This window comes from Ciona intestinalis, chromosome 11 (genome assembly GCF_000224145.3).
Source record: "Ciona intestinalis chromosome 11, KH, whole genome shotgun sequence".
NCBI classification, from domain to species: Eukaryota; Metazoa; Chordata; class Ascidiacea; order Phlebobranchia; family Cionidae; genus Ciona; species Ciona intestinalis.
In genome coordinates, this window is record NC_020176.2 from 3,326,861 (window position 1) to 3,349,920 (window position 23,060).

The 23,060-nt window shown below is 34.9% G+C and overlaps 1 protein-coding gene across 1 annotated transcript in view; it reads left to right on the plus strand.

The window, feature by feature from the left end:
• Positions 1-2,140: 2,140 nt before the first annotated feature.
• The window catches only part of LOC100180810 (IgGFc-binding protein-like), a 22,215-nt gene continuing 1,295 nt past the window's right edge, over positions 2,141-23,060 (plus strand). Inside the window, exons 1-35 of the mRNA XM_026836779.1 lie at positions 2,141-2,483; positions 3,780-3,955; positions 5,026-5,167; positions 5,621-5,717; positions 5,949-6,092; positions 7,604-7,742; positions 7,847-8,015; positions 10,489-10,636; positions 10,776-10,928; positions 11,295-11,338; positions 12,021-12,175; positions 12,355-12,456; positions 12,702-12,867; positions 13,216-13,333; positions 13,709-13,850; positions 14,272-14,404; positions 14,908-15,015; positions 15,198-15,293; positions 15,476-15,624; positions 15,698-15,795; positions 16,019-16,172; positions 16,438-16,559; positions 16,711-16,878; positions 17,110-17,223; positions 17,577-17,775; positions 18,157-18,238; positions 18,519-18,641; positions 19,813-19,914; positions 20,402-20,550; positions 20,847-20,944; positions 21,004-21,154; positions 21,625-21,746; positions 21,842-22,006; positions 22,336-22,619; positions 22,958-23,040. Of these exons, the coding sequence (XP_026692580.1) occupies positions 3,791-3,955; positions 5,026-5,167; positions 5,621-5,717; positions 5,949-6,092; positions 7,604-7,742; positions 7,847-8,015; positions 10,489-10,636; positions 10,776-10,928; positions 11,295-11,338; positions 12,021-12,175; positions 12,355-12,456; positions 12,702-12,867; positions 13,216-13,333; positions 13,709-13,850; positions 14,272-14,404; positions 14,908-15,015; positions 15,198-15,293; positions 15,476-15,624; positions 15,698-15,795; positions 16,019-16,172; positions 16,438-16,559; positions 16,711-16,878; positions 17,110-17,223; positions 17,577-17,775; positions 18,157-18,238; positions 18,519-18,641; positions 19,813-19,914; positions 20,402-20,550; positions 20,847-20,944; positions 21,004-21,154; positions 21,625-21,746; positions 21,842-22,006; positions 22,336-22,619; positions 22,958-23,040 (4,584 nt within the window). The 5' untranslated portion in view covers positions 2,141-2,483; positions 3,780-3,790. The remainder of the gene's footprint in view (positions 2,484-3,779; positions 3,956-5,025; positions 5,168-5,620; positions 5,718-5,948; positions 6,093-7,603; positions 7,743-7,846; positions 8,016-10,488; positions 10,637-10,775; positions 10,929-11,294; positions 11,339-12,020; positions 12,176-12,354; positions 12,457-12,701; positions 12,868-13,215; positions 13,334-13,708; positions 13,851-14,271; positions 14,405-14,907; positions 15,016-15,197; positions 15,294-15,475; positions 15,625-15,697; positions 15,796-16,018; positions 16,173-16,437; positions 16,560-16,710; positions 16,879-17,109; positions 17,224-17,576; positions 17,776-18,156; positions 18,239-18,518; positions 18,642-19,812; positions 19,915-20,401; positions 20,551-20,846; positions 20,945-21,003; positions 21,155-21,624; positions 21,747-21,841; positions 22,007-22,335; positions 22,620-22,957; positions 23,041-23,060) is intronic.

Sequence of the window (23,060 nt, forward strand, 5' to 3'; positions counted from 1 at the left end):
GGGGAAAGATGGTTACCGTTAGAATACAATGTCCCATATTGCCTCATCGTGTTTTGAACAATTAACAACTCTCTTTTACAGTACATTTTTAATATTCTTTTATTGTTCTTTGTTTACTATCAAATGAGACAAAAACTAAGATTAAAACAACCATCTTACCCCACTCTACTATATTTTGTAAAGTAACTTATACAAACGGTCTTTTTAGTATCGCGTTAATAGTTATTTTGCAGTATCCTAAAACATCTCTGTGTTTTCGCGGAAAAGTTATTTTTGGTTTTACATTTTTTCTAAATATATTTTTCGTCTACGTCAAACTAGCGACCAAAGTTTTGTACAATTCCGAGAAAACATTACGACTGGAAAAAATATGAGGGGCAAACTGAGTGCAAAGATTAACGATTTCCGACAGGTACTGTTTAAGTTTTCTGTAAAATCACTCACCGGCCCTCAATTATAGAGATATGATCTGTTACCAAAAGCTACGGTTTGTCAAATTTTAACTCTTCATATGGTTATATTCTGCGCTTTGACACAACACATTGTTGCGTCATAAACCCCTTGTATTACGTCAAAGCGACACGCAAGGGTGCGAATTTCACTTATCTAAACACGACTGGATAGAGCATTATTTCCTTTTTAGAGAAACATTAAATATGTAAATTAGCTGCAAATTCCGTGCGCTTGTGGAGATATCGCGTTAAGGAAATTCATAACTAATTTCACGTTTATCTAGGCGTGGTGTATTATCTTATCACATGCCAAAAAAACGATCCTAAAATACCTGGGTATGGTACCGGGTTGCAGAGAGTGCCCCGATAGTTACTATGTATACAGAACGTGACAGGAGAACCACAGTTTAAGTCGACGCAAAAGTTCACCCGGCAAAATGTAAGGTGGTGCAAGGTACAACCCGTTTTTGAGGTCTGCTAAAATAGCATAATGCCCAACCCCGTGTGTTTATTTGGTGGTAAAAGTGGCGTAAAAACAACCACTGTAACAAAGTGCTTTGCAAAATGCAATTTTGAACTTTTCACTTGCTCTATCTTTTGTCGTGTTTACTGTATACATTAGAAGTAACGGTGAAATGTGTAAAGAGATTTTGTCGCAAGTTATAGCATAACGCTTAAAGCCATAAAATATCAAACGCGATAAAAACATTTTCCAGAAGATATTGGACGAATAAGATTGCACTAAGGGGCATATGCGGTTCTTTGCTCTTGTTATTGGAAAGGCAAACTGGCTGGGCCATAAAAACGAACTCAGCTAGCGTATGGATATAGCCGGCAGCCATATTATCACCTTTACACTTTGAATCTCAGCCGGGATATATGGCTTTCATTCCTTCTGCATTGCTCATAGCTGTTGTGAAGCTTTTGAGAGCAACCTGTGGTGTAATAACTCGTGTGCGAACGGCAGGAAATTAGATGCTTGCTGCAGATTAACATTAGGCGAAGCAGGCATATAGTTAGCATATCACGCATTGGGGTGAAGTGAGGTAAAAGGTAAATTACATTTTCTCAGTTAGGATTTTGAACAGCGCGGTTGCATTACAAATGTGTTAGAATTAGTCGAAGCATTCACTAAAAAGTTTGAAATTTCGTTCAAATTTTATTTCGAGAGGTTATATAGTAGGGTGGGGTAGGATGGGACATGTTACTATTTTTAAAAAAGCGTTGTTAACTGTTAAAAACACGATCAGAAAATAGGAATTTTAGATGCTTACGGGATCCCATCTTACCCCACAGTATATACTACTCTAGGGTAAGATGGGAAACTTTTAGCAAATATTATCCAAATATCCTGATCATGTTTTAATAAATTAACAACGGTCTGTGGGAGTCGTGAGGATACGACTTTATAATTCTTTAGGTGTTCTTTTTTTATCAAATGGGAAATAGAATAAAATGATGTTTCATTTTTCCCTACCCCTTTACCATAAAAATTATACGCGGTGACTTCTTGGCTGTCGTATGAGATTATAACGTCGCTGTAACATTACGCCTAAAAGTATGTATAAGACGTAACGTGATTCAGACAGCCGTCACAGAACATTTGTTAACAATTCGATAAACCAGATACGATCTGAACATACGTTTCCTTGAAAGCATAGAACACGATAGATAATAATTATCACAAAAAATCAGAACAGGGTGCAATTATTTTCCAGTCCGTCTGGCTAAAGCATTTGTAGTGTATGTTCTGTCATGTATTTAGTTGCACGGCGCCGAAAAGTTCGCAGGTGTGCGGAAATTTCGCTGTTTGCTGGGTTTTTAAAAAAAATCCCAGGGAAAAAAGTTAAAGCCACGTCGAATTTACATTATTTCTATAAATGATTTAAGATGTAAATTCTTGTCAGTAAATAAGATGTGCACTTTTTGTGTATTTAGATTTTGTTAGAATCGTTTCAAAAGCTTTTTCGGCAAAACAAAACTGTTTCGTTTTTGAGCAAGAAAAATAAACTTCTAAATTCAAGTAAACTGGTAAGAAAAATTATATTTTACAATGTCGTAAATATATCGATTTACTTTATGTATGAAATAGTATAGCAGGGGGAGGGAGGACGGGAGAACTTTATTAGCACACAATATTTAAGTATATCCTAATCGTGTTTTAAACAATTAGCAACGGTCTATTGTACATTTTTTTAGCAGAGTCCTCAGGATACGGTTTTATGTTTCTTTGAATGATCTTTGTTTACTCATCAATAAGACGAGAAAATAAAGAGAAAAGGTGTCCCGTCTTCCCCCATCCTTTTATATTTATTCGGAGAGAATATCGGAAAATATGCGTTATAATCAATCTTTACGCACGTTTTTAAACAACACGGTCAAAATGGTCATGTTTAGGCATTTTCTCTATTCGAAAGATTTATATATGCGTAAGATTTGGTAACCGCGAGTACGCTTACTAAATAACCGTGATGTTGTGAACGAGGGTAAAAATCGTGCCCGATGTTAGAAATTGCATGACAGGCTTTTTAATCGTTTTCCTCCCCTGTGACCATTAGAAAGCAACGGCGTTTCGTGACTTGATTACGACAGAGCTGCTCGAACTTTCACATCTTATACGTATGAATTCACACTTAATAGAAAAAGTAATTAAGTTTTTGATATTAATTACTAAGAACGGAAAGACTACAAACATTTTGCACGTACGCATAGGTTTAAAGTCTTTATAAAATGTAACAAACTTTCATATTATTTGTAAATGTGCCCGCGCTTTTACCCTAAATATACTTTAAACGATTTTCGCATACCCCTTCCGGGTATTTTGCAAGCGTGGCATATACAATTTAAAATAGGCGCTGGCTATTTTACCTATATTTGCGTGCGTGAATCACAGTAAACCACACTACATGTTACTGCCTGGTTAATTGTAACCACAGATATAAACTTCTACGTGCTGAGTTACACTAAGCTAAACGCCTTTAGCTTAAAATCCCAGTGATCGTCGCCGATATAATTGTTCAGCGCAATTGTCCCGGCCAAATACCGGTTCGTAGAGATTGCCGTGAGCGTGTCCGCTATCAAAAACTTTGAGCATACGCTCGTTGGTACCGTCACGGTTTTACTGCTGGCCCTTTCTTGAATTAGTAAAGGCACGCGTGCACTGCACAAGAGCGGCGGAAAAAGTCCAAGAGTACCACAAGAATAGGCGATTATTTTTCAAAGCCATGGTAAAAGAAAGCAGGCCGCGTATGGCAATTCGTAGCAATCAGTCTGTCAGGTTACGAAGCACAAGGCAGCTGCGAAGTAAAACTAACCACTGCTCAACAGAAAATCAAGGAATGGGTGTTGGTCTTGCCCGAGTTATACACAGCTTTGCGCGCTGTTCAGCGCTGCTACTGGTGATCGGGACGCTTGTGGACGTTTCAGCGGTCAATGGGACACATTTTCGGGGCGGGACAATTTCCTGGTCGCCGGCCCCGCCTTCAACGTCAAGTAACCGAACGGTAAGATTATTTATAAACTTAGGGTGGTATAGGATAAAATATGGAAATTAACATATAATATCACGTGTATTTTATAAACTTGTTTTTGACAATTAGGAACGCTGTTAATTTCGGTTCGTTACGGTTTTAATTCTGTAAACATTCTTTGTTTACTACCAAAGGGGACGATAAAAGAATAAAAACATGAACCATCTTACCACAACCTACTATATTACTAAACTGTTATAAAATGTATTTTAATACCTGGCCCAACCAATGTTAAACGTGATTTTGACTCACCAAAAATTAAAACCTTGCGGCAATTATATATTTCGTTTCAGGCCTAAATATTTTGATATGTATGTCGTTAAGGCGATTCGAACCTGTACATACGCTTTATAATAGCCATTTTGCATTTTAATGCTAAAATGTTGGGCGTATATACATAAGACAGTAGGTACATTGATACAAATGCGATACATTTCGCTTTAGGTTACAAAACCCGTTTAGTTAACAAGTTTAAGTAACCTGAAACTTAAATGAAGTCAATTTCCAGTGCGTGTAAAATATTGTAAGGTAATTGCTACCTTAACGGAGACAAAATTTCAAAATATCAAATGTGATCATAGTACTGACTATGTTAAACTTCGTAAAAGAAATAATCAAAAACTTAAGGGTCAAAATTCCTTGCATACGTGTTTATTTTTTGTACATTTTTTAAGCAGACAGGTATCATAGTGTCGGCTGTAGTGACATGTCACACAATTTTAAACAGAGATAACATCATTTATATAGTTGTCTCTAAAATGGCGTTAACTCTTTTTGGTTTCAAGTGTAAAAGAAGAATATAAGCCTTAGTATCTGTACTTGCCACGTTTATCAATGTGGTTCCCTTTGTTTGACTATATATGCATGTAATTGAATTTTTGCAATGTCAGCCCAGATTTTGTAAAAACTTTAACGACATACACCTATTTTTTTTTGTATCTTACATATTTATTGCTTTATTATTTCATTACCGAAACCAATCGGCAAAAAATGTAAGAAAATTCTGTTGAACTATGAAATTAAACAACCGTACCTATCTTCAGGTTGTGTTTACGTTTCGACTTGCCTGGTCGTTACAGCACGAACACTGCGACAACAACACGATTGCATCAAACCAACTGATTGGAGATGTCAACCATAAATGGATATGTGCGTACGGGTGTGCCGGACCGATTGCCCCAACACGTAAGCTTAAAATAAATAAACAAACATATATCTAGTTTTATACCTTAAAATTTACTAACAAATAGGTCAATGGTATACACCACGCTTTCTATGTCAAACCAATGCAAACTTATCTATGCATGTTTCATGGTTTACGATTCTGTTTTCTGAGTTTTTTTCATGCAAATCTATGGGCATTTTGTCCCAGCAGAACAAGTATTTTTGTCAGCAATGTCGTTTTCTTACTGTGGGGTAAGATGAACACCGTTGTTGACGATATCTCATATTTTACCTGACCGTGTTTTTAACAAATAGCAACGCTATATTAGAGTGGTGGGGATACGGTTTTATATAAATATGTAAACAGTCTTTGTTTACCATACCAACTGAGACGATGAAGGGAATGAAACACATGGACAATATGCTACCCAAACTTATACTAAATGTTCTTAGATTTTAAATATTTTTATTTAGGTATTTACTGTTCTGCTTTCAACGTGGAACAAGACTGGGCGATCGGCTCAAACAGTTTCAGCCAAACTTTTGACAACAACGGACCTTTTGATATTTCGTAAGCATCTAGAAATCCGTTTGATTATAGAGACTGGTGATACCATACAGTAATTGGCGAAATAAAGATCTCTTTAGTATCGGGTACTACAGATCAAGAAATCTTATACGAAATTTGTTTAAATTTTAATATTTGTCTAAAAATTTAGTAAACTCATAAGTGCATATTGCCAAATTTGACTGACATCTGAAGTAGGCTAATTACCGGAAAATAATGTATTACTCATTACAGGTATATGTATTGCTGCTGGGCTCAAAGCCTCATGACCGCAACTACGTCAGAGTGGTCGCTAACCACCAAAGTACTGCTGGGTGTTCGAAGTGACACTGGGCTACCCAATACCTCACCTGTCGTTAAATCTCCTCTTACCATAAGGTACTTTCCTATTCAAACTAACCGCAAATTGTTTCGAACTTGAAATTAACAGGATTAAATTCAAGCAGCGTCGCATTATGGTTTATTTAAAAACCAAAACGCCATTTCGTTATTGTATGATACTGTGGGGTAAGGTGGGACATAACATCCCATATTTCCTAATGGTGTTTTTAGTAATTTGCAACGCTTTTTTAGAGTCGTGGGGGTATGGTTATAATTCCGCAAATATTTGCTGTTTTCTGCCAAATTGGATGATAAATGAGTAAAGAAAGCACATTTATATTTCTTTAAAAAGCCTATGTAAAACGGATAAGCCTATTTAACATTAAATCGTTTTAATTATCCCAAAACGGTTCAACTTGAAGTGACTCACATATAATCCAAAGCATACAAAACGGTCTAAACTTGCTTAGAAGCCGCTTAGAATTTGATAAAACGGTTCTTTCCAAGTCTAAAGTATGCGGATTTCTGTAATACCCGGCGATTAAATTAATCCCAATTCGACTTGTGTATTGTCCAAATAATTGCGTACAATGATGTCTTTGCAAAATAACCTTTTATTTTGTGTATTTTCTATATAAGCCGAATAACCATGGCACCAAATGCATGACGTATTTAAACACTTTTGGCCGCAGTATGTCAAACATAATCAGCTTACAATTTGGTAAGTCCAAAATTCCAATATTTCAAATCTTAGAAGTGGCATTTGGTGTACAGAACACACGATTGCGGCGTGATACAGTGAACTCATTATTCTTTCAATTAACCGTTACGTCACATAGCGTTTCCTGGCCTTCTAATATTTAATTATTAATGGGCACGAACTTATTTCGTGACTTTTGTTCATTTTTAGCTGAAGCGCTAACTTGTAACACTGTTAATTGTAATTGCAACGCCATATTATAACGGGGGATAGTTCTGGACTGTAATTGTAGGTATTATACACAATTACATCTGATAACAACGCCTCGAATTAGCTGTTTATTGTATGGATAAAACAAAACTGTTACAGTATCGACATCACTGGTATAAAAGACCTGTAGTCGGTTCCAGTATATAGATCTATATTGGATGAGTGTTACCTATTTATCTTCGCGTGGCGGGTCAACGAAATCAGTATAACACGAATGTTCTGTTTATACATCTCGTGCCCGCTTACGAGTTACCACATATGCTATGCAACTTTAGACTGATAATTTGTTTTAGTTTGTGAATGTACTGCCTAATACGCCGCAGCATTTGCAAGTTGTTATTTTAATTTTGTAAACGTGTCGACCACGGTCGATTTTGTCTGTTTAAATCGGCGCTTCTTAATTTTTTCCCCTTGCGGCACCGGATAATTCTGTAAATATTCTTTGTTTACTACTAAATCCGACGACAAAAAAACTGACCCTTTTACCCTAACACTATATAAACATGCCGAAAATTGTTAACAACAATTTTAATTATTGAATGTTTTGCGACACGCAATATGAAAAATATCTATAGGCCTAATTGAATATTATTTTTAGGTTAGAAGTCGGTGTTCCTTATACCATTCAGCTTGAAACTGTTGATCTGGACGGTGATGATGTCAGGTGTCGACTCGGCAATTATTTCGGCGAATGTGGCAACACATGCACTCTGCACAATGAATTTTCACTCGATACTGTAAGTTTATATACAAACACACGCATTGTGGTTATCACTTGTATACCGCAGTAGCGTGTAACTGTATATCTCAGTGGCGTGCTAATACGTATACATATTTACAGGTTAATTGTCAAATAACCTACAACCCGACAACGAATATAACCGGGCTAGTTCCTATTGCAATAACTGTTGAAGACTTCAGTCGTTTCGACACGCCGATACAACTGGACGACGTGACCATTCGACCAGGCCACGCCATTAGCTCAATTCCATTTCAATTCATCGTGCAACGTAAGTGCATGAAATGATCAAAATAGTCGAATATTTCCAGCAATGTTTCGTTCGCTGAAACATGATATGCTTGCCTTACATATTTTGACCCATCGTTTCGATGAACGAAAGTAGGATATCTACAAAATCTCGCCACCAGAAAATTTTACTGAACGATAATTGGATGGTCACGATGTGGCTATTTCGAAAAATATTTTTTTGCACCAAATTGTTTTGTTCTATTACTACAGGTCCCAGCTTTGTCAATTTATGTCCCGCGTGGCGCGGCGTATGACAGGGCGTATACATCCCATCTAACTTTAATCCTATAATAGTGTATACAGTTATAATGTTCGGTTATGGGTCAAATTGTGCAAAATGACCAGCTGAAATTTTCAAACCAAATTGTCGGTCATTAAAGTTAGCGACAAAATGATTTTATCTGTAAAGCGTGATAGCATTTTGCTGAAAAATATCGCTTTATAGTAAATTAATGGCATTTATGGTGATACAGAACGTTTTTTTTGCGAAAAACACGCCGCTAAAGTACTTTTAGGGAAATTTCGATTTTTGTGTAACCACTAATACCCGTGAATTTAAAATCAAGTTACATATTAGAAAATAGCATAATTGCTAAATAATTGTCTCGTGTACAAAGGGCCATGATTACGACGTATGCTTAAGATACAATTTGATAAACACTTACATTAAAGGTACTTTTACCAAAATATACGTTTTAAAGTGGTATTATGTAAGCGCTGGCGAAAGACCATTTTATTGAAGCAAATCTTATATTCATATTAATCCACACGCCTGGAGCGGATCGTTTTCGATAGTTCCCATATTTATGCGCAAATCGACTATTAATGATCTCGTGTATGGAAGCTATTAATTACCGTTTTCTGCAAGCAATTGTAACTTGTTTTATCCTCGCATGGCGAGTAACCACACTCGTAAGCGGGTACGCGTGCATGAAACATCAGAGCGCACGTGTTATAGCAACTCTCGTTGCCTTCCTTGATTTAAATAAGTTACATTAATTCATTCGATCACTTATTTATTTATATAACATTTTTGTAGTTCGGTCGGTATCTTGGGTTATATACCTATTAAATACTTTTGAATTACAAAATGATGCGTTAGCTAACTACTAACGGATGTTAATGTACCTCAATACAATATTTATTGCCCGGGTAGCTTGTACCTACGTCTCCGGTAAAATGCCAGTTATACACTTAAAATATGCAGTTGCTGTTGGCATGACTGCATAACATCTCCGCTGATGTATTATTTAATAAGATTTAACACATTTTCACATTAAAGCGTTCGTGACTAATCATCACAGCTTTTCTCTGTTATTGCCAACTGTGGCGATATTTTCGATTTGAAATTCCCTTTGAAGTCATAGGTCATCTTAGCGTGCTTACAAAACGTTTTGTTCCTCAGCCAATGACGTAAAAGTACGTTGTAGCCGCGTGCACCTTCACAAATTTTGATCGGGTGCGTATTTTTATTGGTATTCAGTCAGTGAGAAAATAACAACAGCGTTTTAGAAATGCAAGATGAATTCTTGTGGTTCATTTTCGACGATTTGCAACAAAGATATAACCTTACATGCCAAGGACGCATATTCTTTACTGTGTTTTATGTTTAAACGATGTGGTTCCATTATAATGCACCCCACCAAACATTGAAATGCCATGTCCTAAATATTTTTTCGAAGATCCTGTTAGACCAGTTAAACTGCTTTGTTTAAGGGGATACGTAGAGCGAGATTAATACATATTCGGTGAGCATGTGTTTTATACAGTTAGACTTACGCTTCGGTCGCGGGCTAGAAATATATATGAATAAAGGTCATTTCAAAATACTCTACAGTAGAAAAAAAATAGGCTACATTTGAATTTTATAGACACGTGTAAAGCCAATAATACAGAAGTATACACGCAGGGCGTACCTGTATTTTATTGTAACCCTCGGAGACGGTCAGGTCAAGATCCTTTTATGGTGGCCTAGCTTTCTTAGGAGCGCATATGCAACGTTAATACACACATGCGAAGAACATGTCATGTTGCAAAAGCGTCATGATGCCCAACTTGTACTACTGATGTTCATATATTAAAAGCCTAATTTACTTTGGCAACGGAAGGCCAAAAACGTGCACGCAACAGCAGCTATTGCATTTTGTTTTTGTAGCGGGGAAATGCCCAGTTTTGTTACTAATAGCGCAAAAGTTCTCGTTATGCTTTTTGCATTGGGCGAATAAAAACTGCCTATTTAAACCTGCTTAAAAGGTTACACTCGCGTTTGTTAGAAAAAAAAACATTTATTGCAACACTTTATCACTAGAAATAAAAACATAAACACACAAATACAACCAGAGCGCGTATATAGTTATGATTGCAAATTTAACAACGTATTGAGTAATCACGATTTTCCGTTATGTAAATTTACCGGTTAAAAAGTAAGTAACCTTAATTTAAATATTATTTAGTTAAAGAAAACGAGCAACGGCTGCAAGATCGTTGTCTTAATGTGAAACCACGAGTGACCATCAATCCAAATTCCGAAGTTTTTTTCGTGAAAGTAGGCCGAATGTTTCAAGTTACTGCTACTTCTTCTGCATGCCACCCTAGAGACAGGTAAACAAATTAATGTTTTAAGTTTAGTTTTTGATGTGTATAGTTGCATATATAACTTGAGTGTGATTTATAACTACCTATACAAAAATACAAAGTATAAATAAATATACACTTTGCTAACTTGTTTGTTTATTTCAAGCATACGAGCATTCAATGGCACCGGACCCACTGGTGTGTTGCAGTCAAATATAAGTTTTGTAAATAGAGAAGCAAGTATAAGTGTATCATGGACACCAAATGCACAACAGAGCGGCCGCCACACTTTCTGCTTTTCAGCTGAAGATACTAACGGGTCAGTGATTTTTTAATGTTTAATTGATGGTTATACTAGGTTCACAGCTCGATGCTGCCACCATTGGGAAACTATGTGTTCTTTGACAGGACACCTAAGGCAATTGCTCCAACCTAGTGGCACCACTGATGGGTTGTCTGAATTGTCAGTTAAACATTAAAAAAACTCAACAAAATTGGATTGCCAGTTTCAGATCTTGGTTGCCACTGGTTTTAAACCGTTTATTTGCTATATTTATTTAGTCATTTTGGTGAAAGATTCTTGTGATCTTTATAGCCATTCAAGGATGAAACGCATGTTAAAATTTTGTTGCTTTTTTCTTAGAACATTACGCATATTATAATGGAGTTTTTGTTATATTTGCAGCTTATTCTCAGATCAAACCTGCTTTACTGTTGTAGTGGACCAGGGTAAGCTAAAAAACCTCAAATTCGATTAACTATCTAATACATTCTTTTTTTACCCCCTTCTATTCTTTTTCCAAAATTAGTGCAAAGGAGAGAGTATAAGAAAAAGGCAAAGTGTGTGGTAGGCTAGTACATCTCCAATACGTTGAATGAATCATACAGATAATAAACCGACTGTCAAAACAGAAGTTAATTTTTTGATGATTTGGGCGTGATGATTACACAGTGACTAACTATGTAAACCACTCAACTCGAAAATTTAATGCTAAAATTTGGTGTTTCAAGATAAAATATGGTTTACCTGTTTTTTTGGCATTCTTTTGGGTGTGCTCATATTGCTTAAAATTGTCTACACCTGTACCGAGTTACATGTTATCAAGCTACAACATCTAAAACCGTTAATTGAACAGACCAAATCACTACTTCGATCAATTTCTAAAACAAATTTAGCACGTTTTAATGCTCGGCACTGCATATAAAGGTCTAGTATTGGATATAAAAGTAATGAAAATGAGCTATTTATTAATTGGTATACTTTATGATTTTAAAAATTCAAAACCATAAACGAAAATGTGTTGTTTTAGTTTTAAATTTATTTACTGTGTTTTGTTGTTTTAGGAAAATGATTTTTGGACAATTTAAACTTATTTTTCAATTTGGTAAATTTAATTCTTTAATTTTGTAGAGTTAAAATACTGTCGTGGCATTGGTGGTAGTGAATACATCACATTTGATCATCTGCATTATTCTTTTGCTGGAAGATGTCAATACCAGCTTGCGTTGACTACATTTAATCCATTCTATGCCTATTCCAACAACCTGCAACCGTTCAATATATCAGTAAGCTAACTATAAATAGTATTCGACTGTTTTCCAATCTAAGTAAATTACAAAAAAGTCACGTAGTGTTGTCTAAATTGTCAGTCATACATTAATAAAAAAATTGAATTTTTGTTCAAAAGTTTATTTCACAGTTCCCAGAAATTTACTTAATTATCCCCAATTTTTTGTATTACTAGGTAACCAATGATGCAACTCGAAGTGGGGAACCAAGGATATCTGTTATTAAAGTGACAATTGCGCAACGATTTGTAGAACTTCATAGAAACAGAAGAGTTATTGTAAGCTGGTATTTCGGAGAATATAAAATTGCTGGTTTTTTTAAAAACTTTGGTGGCTCTTTTAAAACGCATTTAAGCATCTTTATTTATTCCTCCAAAAAATTTTGATTTTGTTTAATATGCCGCTTTCACTACTATTTACCCCTTAATTACGAGAATAGGATACCTGTTATAATATTGGACATTTCCCCACCACACAAGGATAAAAAGCTTCACTCATTCATTCAACTCAATGCCATTTTCAGGTTGACGGAGAACAAGAAATATTACCCATAGTTCTCTCTGGTTTCCGTATCGACATACGAGGAAGGTTCGTAACCATGACGACTACATCAGGAGCGGTGATCAAGTTTGACGGCGAGACAAGTTTCATCATTGGGTTGCCAACCACATATTCTGGACATGTTCAAGGTTTTTGTTTGTTTTTTTTTTAAAATGATTTTTTTATATTTATTTTAGTTGTATATGTAACTGTTTTTTGGGGTAATGGACAAAATCTCGCCTTAAGAACATCAAGTGTAACTGGTTCTGTGGCTCAGTGGTTAGTGTGAGGTATTGTAGCTGTATGTGTTCTTGGGGAAGATACTTTTGAGCGTTATATAATGCCTAAATAAATAAATTTTGATTATTAATAAAATAAATTGCCAGAAGCTTAAACAATCCTACAAAAGGGTATGTTACAACTTACAAAAAGGTGTGCTACTTAAAGCTATTTGATAAAAAATAAGTTATGCAGGTTAAAGCATTCATCCATTACAGGTTTATGTGGCAACATGAACAACGACGCCAGTGATGAGTTTCTTGACTCCCGAAGAAAATCTCTCGTCCCTGTTGTTATGAATCCACTTGAGTTTGGAAACAGATTTGTTCTCGGAAGGTTAGTTGTATTTAGCAGGCATGCTCTCTATTTGACGATTTGACACATTAGTTTAACTGTTTTAGGAGTTTAATAACTGTTGTGTTGTTGCTAATGCTGTGCAATAAACCACCCATGTTATACTTTCCAAGTTGCTTTACCTTGTGAGAAAAACTAATTGATAATTATATATAGTAGGGTGGGGGTGACGGGGCACCTTTAGCACATAATATCCAAGTATCCTGATCGTGTTTTTTAGCAACGATCTATGGGAGTCTTAAGGGTGCGGCCTAATTCTTTGAATGTTCTTTGTTTAACCGAATGAGACAAAAAATAGAATAAAAAGGTTGTATCTTTTTATCCCACCTTACTGTATCATGTTTTCTATTTACATAGATGCAATACACCTCCAGTACAACATGATGAATGCTCCAGACCAAGTAATGCTGCCAATATGTTGGCATGCTCTTTGCTCACAGCAACTGAAGGTTGTTTCTCACAATGTCATTCAGTTATTTCACCAGACCCATTTTATCAGGTACAAAATCTATAGTATAGACTCTATACTGATGTAATGGTTGAAAAGTGAGGTTCCAAATTTAAAATAGTTTTAATTTATATTTTGTTGAATCACTATCTGAACCAGCGCCATTGCACAGTAGTTAGAGCACCTGCCTCTAACACAGAGGTTAGGGGTTCAAAGTTTGACAATGCTACCATTTTAGAAGTAAGCATTTTTTAAAGGGGTCTCAAGTCTTATTTAAACAAGCAGGCTCTTCTATCAAGTATTTATTCATTTGTAGGAGAAATACAATTTTAAGATAGTAATATTCTACAAACAGTATAATGTAATAAACCATACAATTACACAACATCAAATTTTGAATCTGAAAAAAAGTGTGCCTAAAAACCACACATTTAGTAACCTGACGCATTATAAAACTTTGTTTTTCATCTAGAGTTGCATAACAGCGCTGTGTCGTAGCACAGTATACCAACGAACCACACTCAAAATACAGATAGGGTCGTATGCTGATGCTTGCCAGTTAGAAAGTGCTGAGATATGTAACTGGCGTGATCGTATTGGTGCAGGTAACTGACATGTTTTCCTCGATTATCTTCAAGATATATCGCGCGTTATCCACTAATCTGTTTTTTGCTTATTTTTTTTAGAATTTTTTCAGTTGTTCAATTAATTTTCCTGATAAAAGATAAGTGATTGTAAAATAAAGATGTTAATATCGATTTGTTTTTTAAAGTTTTTGTTTGATTTCTAAAATATTTTAACATGAAATTGGAAATTTTGAAAAATAAATATAAGTTCATTAAATGAACAAAAACTGTATTCAGTTTGTTTTTTAAATGTTTTATTCATAAAATTAAAGCAAAGAAAATGATTTTCAATTTTTTTACATAATTTTACAAACAAACTATATATATACAAAATTATTATTTGTTAAGACTAAATTCACAAAAACTCTGCTTCTGGAAAAAATAACAGCAAACATGACTTCAATTAGGGAAATTTCTTTTGATTACAATAAACTTGTTTTAGTAAACAGAAAATGTCGATTTTAATCTAAATATCCCCCCAGCTATGGAATGCCTACCTAACTCTCGTTATGTGGCATGTGGTATGTCGGAACCACAAACTTGCGCGAACCTTAATTCACCTCCACTAGCTACAACGTCATGCGTCGAAGGTAGGGTGTATTTGGTGTTGGGTTTTTTAACATTTTTTATTAATTTTTAGAAATTTAAAAAATTCTAAATTGTTCTTTTATTAATTTGTTAGAAAAATGTGTAAAAACACTAATCTGGTAAAAATATACTTTGTTTTGTTTATTAAAAATTAACTTTATTCTTTTTTATTTTTGTCATAAAGGTTGCCAGTGTGATGAAGGGTATTTACTTTCTGGTGAACAATGTGTTCACCAAAGTACTTGTGGGTGTTTTATACAGCGGAAATACAGACTACCAGGTAAATGGGTGCATAGCTGTACTGCTAGGGTGCCTGGAATGGCACATATTGGTCAGAAACATGGTCCTATTTGAATATTTTACTTTTAAAAGACTGATGTTGCCATTTCATGTGAAAAATACTGCACTTGATTTTTTTGTCACATATTTCATAGCACTTGTTTTTTTATCTTCAATTTTCAGGTTTTACGTTCCGAACCAGTGATTGCGCGCATGAGTGCACATGCGTCGGGGTGAATCAAACCTCGTGCGTACTAGCGCCTCCGTGTGGGGTAAACGAGCACTGTGGTGTACGACCCGATGGCTTCAGTCATTGTTTCGAACGAACACTGGTAAATAATTGTCACAAATTTATTTTAAATTTAGTGAAATTTATTTTTTCATTTTTAATTATTATTCTCATAGCTGCCAGCTACATGCCACGCACTGGGAGATCCACACTATCAGACTTTTGACGGAGCTGCGTTTGATTCAATGTCTACATGTGCCCATATTATGGTTAGGTAAGTCTATTGAGGCCAGATGCTACTTCTACTCATGGCGTGTCTTTTTGGGCAAGACACTTATCGGCAATTGCTGTAACTCAGAAGTCCCGTGTGCGCATGAGTTGTATGAAATGAAACAGCTGTGTTATATTATAACGATTGCCGTTACCCCGCCGTACAAGAATAAACAAGCAAATAAATAAGTGTCATTCATCCATTGATTCATTTACCCACTTAACAGATCACGTGCCGATTCCACCATCACCCCTTTTACTGTGATTGCAATAAACGACCAACCAAGAATAAATCAGACCGTATCTCATGTTAGTGAGGTTCATGTTGTGTTTGGGGTCAATCAGACAAGGATAACACTGAAGGAAGGGCCAGTTATCATGGTAATTTATATATTTTTTTTGCATTTTTGACATATTTTGGAGTTTTATCGAAAAAGAAGTTTTGCTAGTTTAACGATAATAAAATTGTTGTTACTTTGAAAAATGTTACTAAAAGTAACATTATGTTATTTTAATTTAATTTTTTACCTTTTTTAAGTTTTTTTTAAAAATATTTACCTCTTTAAGAAAATGTTACTAAAATGTGTTGAAAGAAATAGTCTGTTTTAATTAACAACCCAAAATATTTACCATTATAATTTGCCAGGTGAACGGGGCAATTGCTTATCCGGGCGCTTCTTTTGATGGCTTCACCATTAGAAAACTTGGAGTTTTTGTAATTCTCTCCTTCAACTTCGGTCTTGTTGTAAGATGGGATGGTGTGGATAGGTAAGAGATCAAAAATAAATTTAATTCAATTTATAGCTTTGTTCACAGTAGCGAAGCTTGCAATATGAAAATTTGTTAAAACTAATTAAAAAAAGCTCTAATATATTTAAATCTTTTCACAAAACTCTAATAAATTTAAATATTTCAAAAGGCTAAGAATATCTGCATGGAGCCCCTTAAGTCGTCATGTGGAAGGATTATGCGGGAACTTTGATGGCGATCCAACCAATGACTTTGCTGCAGCTAATGGTGGAGGACTTATTACTGATGTGGATCAGTTTGTTAACAGTTGGATGGTTACTGGACCTGATATTAATGGGTAAGTTTAATCCATTTATGATTTGTATGTGTTTTTTTATTTTTATTTTTTATTTTTATTTTTTTTTAATTGACTTTATAATTTTTTTTCATTTAAATTTTTGTAGTTCTGTTTTTTAAGTATTTAGATATTTGAGTTGTGTGTATGAAACAGAACCCCCGTGTTATAACAATTGTCTGCCCAAGGATGAATAAGTTACATTCATTTATTTTGCATCATACATCTTTACAGAAACTTATACCCCATACCACAACGCAACAGTACAGAGATTTGTATCAATCAAGGTTTGACCACACCTGAAGACTTGGCAAATTGTATTGCCCTAATCCCACAGTCTAATTACAGGTAAATTTGAGGTCGTTTTAACACATGTAGGGTGGGTAAGATGATAGAACCGTTATTTTTTAACAATTAACAACACCATTTTAGACTTTTAGAATTGTAAAGATAAGGTTATATAATTCTGTCAAGACACTTAACAACAATTGCTCCAACCCAGTGGTCATTAATTGGTGGTCCTACTTGTTACACATACATTAAAATAAAAATTCTCCACCCTAAAACAATCACCCACAAAGTTACATTTGTTGTAACTCGTAAACTGGCACAGGTGTATAAAACAGAACACCTGTATCATAACAACCGTTGTTTTTTGTTATGATACAGGTGTTACATTCAAGTTGCATTCATTTATTTAGTTGTCGTTTACGTCGTGTTGGAGACGTAGCACCTCCATGTTCGGACAACAACAGACTCTTATCGCATATGCGAGATTGCGCAATCTTAACAAGTACCACAGGACCATTTGCTCCATGCCATGGAATAATTAACCCAAGACAGGATTTCAAAAATTGTGTATTTGATTTATGTGCGTATGGGGGAAATCAAAGTTATATGGTAAGTTTTCAATTCAAATAAAAGACCGACGGCGCCATTTAGGCGAAACATATATCTCTTATACAACAATTGGTTGAACTTTTTTCCGTTTCATTTTCGTTGCACTAGAACCTTATTATATGTTAACAGCTATGTATTTTTGTTTGGTAACTTTACGCCCATTCTATTTCTATGGGTGAGGTCCCGCAGCAGGGGATGCCATGGGTTCAGGATTAGGGGTTTAGAAACAGAACACCTATGTTATATCGAGTGTTGTTATAAGTAACTTACATTTATTCGTTCATTCTTTCATCTAATTATATACCTTTACTTAATTAGGAGCGAATTTTGTCTATTTATTTGTTCATTCTTTCATCTAATCATATACCTTTACTTATTTAGGAGCGAATTTTGTCATCTTATGACTACGACTGTAGAGAACGTAATGTAACAGTTACTGGTTGGAGAGAAGTCTTGGATTTGCGTGAGTATTTTTGTGTTAAAATCCTTTTGTATGATGTGTATTACGACTTACATAAGGCTTACTTGGTGTTGGAGTAATGGGCAAATTCTGGTTTAAATCCCAGGTCCTTGACAAGGAATATATACAAAGTTTAAATGGAACAGATATTACCTTAAAAAAACAAGAATTAGAAAACAATTTTTCCGTCTTTTTGCTTGTTTTTTTTATCTTTTTCTGTTCTGCTACAACTGTTTTTTATACCACTAGCTGTTTCTGTAATAAAACTTACTTTTTCCACTAGCATTCCAATGCTCCGGAAATATGGTCTTCAGTTCTTGCATGAGTCAGTGCCAAGCTACTTGTTCTGATCCGGACCGGAGTATTTGTGAATCGAATCTTGATTTAGGAACACACTGTATTGAAGGTAAAGTTAATGTTTGCTTTATTATTGCTTGTTCATTCTCACATAGTGGGCATTACAAGAGTTATAGTATGTGTATCATAACAATGAGTTCAACAGCCACTGATTTTAACTGATGATTTTTTTCTTTTCATTTTTTAATAGTTTAATATTTGCTACACTTCTTGCCAGCTTGCAAGTTACCACACATGTAACTGTGGGGATTTTTTTTTTTTTTTCTCTGTATGGCTAAATATTTGGGCAACTCATTAGTGACCACTAGGTTGGAGGAACTGCCATTAAGTATTTTGCCCGAAGACACACATGCTGCTCATGGTAGAATAAGTGACCATGAACCCAGTAATATACAGTTACATGCTTCACTGTATAATTACAGCTTGACTGCTTTATGAACGAATTGCTTTCAATTTCTCAAATTCTGGTGGTTTGGTTTTGAAAATTCCCTCTAAAGTTTACGTCATTTTATACCTTAAGCTATTTTCATTGGTATAAGATCTGTAGACACGCCTAAGATTTGGGATGTCTTTTGTTGCACCAACTTTACCTAAGCTATATCAACAAATAAACATTATCTAACCATATCCGTTTTACAACCTTATTGCCCCATGTCCCGAGTCAAATCACACAAAAGTTTCTTTTAAAGGGAATTTTAAAACCAAACTACTAGATTCTGAGAAATCTTCTGCTTTCTAATAGAGTTGACTGTAGTTATATGCTACAGAATGCAACTATAGGGTAATGGGTTTGTACCTATACGTTACTTTGGGTAAAAACTTTTAAATAAACTTATTCAAAACACTAGTAAGAAATAAAAACATGAACCATCTTACCCCAACCTTCACAATGACACACACAAACACCCATAGTAGTACCTCTGACCCCTCTATATACTGATGCTTTCCAACTTCTTACAAAATTTGAGTTATTTAAAAAATATAATGTTTACAAAAAAATTATTTAATAAATATAATGTTTACAAACTCAGCTGTATTTCATGATCAAGTGTATCAACCAAGCTTTTTAACTGATATTTATTCTCACAATTTTTATTTATGGCGTGTTTTAACATCTGGTATTTTGCTATTAATTCCCTTTTCTTTGTTCTTCAAATAACATGATCTTGCTATCATTAAAGGATTAGATAAAAGTGATGTAATGTTTTTGCCTTTTCAAGGTTGCCAGTGCCCCAACGGATTTGTTCAATCGTCAAACAACAGCGGTTGCGTGCCACAAGAACTTTGTGGTTGTGTGGTCAATGGTAGATACCAACTTAGAGGTAAATCTGACATTTAGAAAAGTTTACATATAAACATACTATGGATAACTTGATCTGATTATGCCAAAACATATTCTGCAAATGAATATTGTCATTGTCTAGTTGTTATTACATAATTCTATTTATAGCAATATCAGTTATTATTATCTGATTTGGAAATTGTTGTTGGTAATGTTTTTTTTGGTAATTAAACTTGTTGACTACTAAATTACATGCTTTTTCTTTATGCAATAAATAAAAATACTGAGGTAAAAAATATATATAATAAAATGTCCTTTTTCCGAAAAAAATGCCCGCTTACAAGTTATAAATCAGACCATTGGGTTAAAGTAATTACATTAAAGTGTCTTGTACAAGAAAACACTCACCATAGTAGCAGTTTGACTAAAAAATAAACCATCAGTTTTGCGATTTTGCGTACAAATTTCCTGATCCACTTAGAAAAATTTGTTTTAGTTCAAAATTTAATTTAATAATTTTTATGCAGGTTTTATCTACCGACAAAACAACTGCTCAGAAGAATGTGTATGTATGGGAAACAATGTAGTTCAATGCAACACTGTACCAACTTGTAAGATAAACTTGGAATGCAGGACCGACCAGTATGGATACCAAAGCTGTCATGGACGCTTAAGGGTAAGTTTTTCTAAATTGACACGTGTGCTTAGCCTAATATATTCATACCTACTTTTGAAATCCTTAAACTAAGAAAACCTGTTTGTTCTAAAAATTAAACTATATATATGTTTGAGAGTGGTTATAATTTAGGTGTTCTGTTCCATACACCTTGTGCTCGCTTAAGAGTTACCATAAATTTAAGCCATGAGCAAAAGTCTGCTTGTGACAGCTAAAAACTTTAGGCCATCATGAAAAGCCACTACTAGTATTTAAGTAGAGTGTGTAAACTTAATGTGACATGCCGTTATTTGCAGAGGAGAGCGACATGTAAAGCGGTCACGGATCCACATTATATGACGTTTGATAGAACAAGATTTGATTCCATGGGCACATGTGCTTATATCATGATAAGGTATGGAGTGTTATTGTGCTTGTTTTTAAAATAGTCTTAATTTTCCTTGCGTTAAATAGAAACATAGCTGGATCCCGAGCACCTAACTTTACAGTGATAGCAGTGAACGTACAACCTTTACCTCACCAAATTGTATCTCATGTAAAAGAAGTTCATCTTCTGTTTAATGGAAACGAAACAATGGTGTTTCAGGAAGGCCCCGTGGTTAAGGTATTTTATTAAGTAAATTTTAAACATTAGTTACAGCTGTATATGCATGTAATGCTAACAAAAGCAATGGATATATGAATCTATATATTATTACATATTGGTTGCCTTTGAAAACTATTTTATGATGAACTATACATAGCTGTTTAAATGTAGAACACAACATCTATCATTACAATTGATTGGATAAATGTCAGTTGACTTTGCGTCATTTGGGCAATGTCATATGTTTTTATAACACAGGTGTTCTGTTTTATACACCTTATGCTCGCTTACAAGTTACCACATATGTAACTTTGGGTGATGTTTTTTATTTATTTTTGCTGCTTTTTCCACACAGATTTTACCACTTTTACAAAAATCAGGCTACAAATTACAAACTAAAAGTAATATATTTTGCTGCTGTTGCTACCAGATATCATATATTTTCTATAAAATGGTTTTTGGCATAAATTTTCTTTCTTTTTTTACAGTGGAATGGAAGAGTAATTCTACCCGGAACGACCCAATCTAACTTTGTTGTAACTCGTGGTGGTCGATTTATTGTTGTTGAGTTTGACTTTAGACTCGTCATAAAGTGGGACGGAATTGACAGGTATGGCAAATTTTAGTCTTTGTAAAATTTACGTTTAAGAGCTTTTGTATAACATTTTTAATGACAAAATTATTTTATTAAAAATATCTGATCAGAGTTCGAATCCACGCCTGGCAAGAACTGCGTGAGCAAGTTGAGGGTTTGTGTGGGGATTTTGACGATGACGCGTCAAATGACTTCCGTACAAGCTGGGGTGAAGTGACGACAAATCTAACAACATTTGTGAGAAGTTGGGAAGCATCAGGATATAGTGCAGAGGGGTAAGTGCCATTATGAGGGCAAGACAACTGATGGAATTACTCTAACCCAGTGGTCTATTATGAGTTGTAAGAATTGTCAGCCATACATTATTAAAATAAAAAAAATTTGATTACCTACAAAGTTACACACATGGCAACCTATAACGACTATTATTGCTCTGCCAAGCGAAGATAATTTAGTAATTATTTAAAAATTTTATTTTTAGTATAAAGGCATTGTTGAAAATTGTCAATCTGAATAGAAAGGTCTATACGAATCTAAGAATACATCTTAATACAAAAAGTCCAATCATAAATTCATCAAATGTAACATTTTTCTAAATTTTCAGTTGCTTCCTCCCCCCTCCTGCCAATGCATCAGATATTTGCCCAAGTCAAGACGCATTGCAAAGATTTGGTCGTGAGTGTTCCGTTCTCATGAACAGAACTGGCCCTTTCGCCGACTGCCACACACAAGTTAACCCTTGGAGTTCTTTCCGCGACTGCTTGTTTGATCTTTGCGCCACAAATGGCAGTTCTGCGCTAAAAGATCGGATTTTTTCGTCCTACACAACTGACTGCTTGGGAGCAGATAGACAACCTTCAGATGACTGGAGACAAGTTGCTGATCTGCGTAAGTTTATTGGAGAAATATTATTTTTTCTATATATTTGAAAGTAGGATTTTGATTTATTTGTAATTTTAATGTTAAACGAATAAATGTAGTTTGGTTTATCCTAACGCTCTTGGGGAAGCGATAGTTGTTATAGCACCAGTGTTCTGTTTCATACACCTCGGGCCCATTTACAAGTTACCACATAGGTAACTTTATGGGTGATTGTTTTGTATATGGCTGATATTTTTACTGAACGTCAAATTCAGTAAAAATCAAATGTACATCAAGCAAAATACTTACAAGCATTTCTTTCGCAAGTTTTGTGAAGCCATTTTAAAGTATATTTGTTTCTGCAGCTGTGAACTGCCCACCAAACCAGCATTACAATGTATCTGCACCACCATGCCACCATCATGTACTGACCCTCATGCTACTAACTGTATATAGTGACAGTGTGAT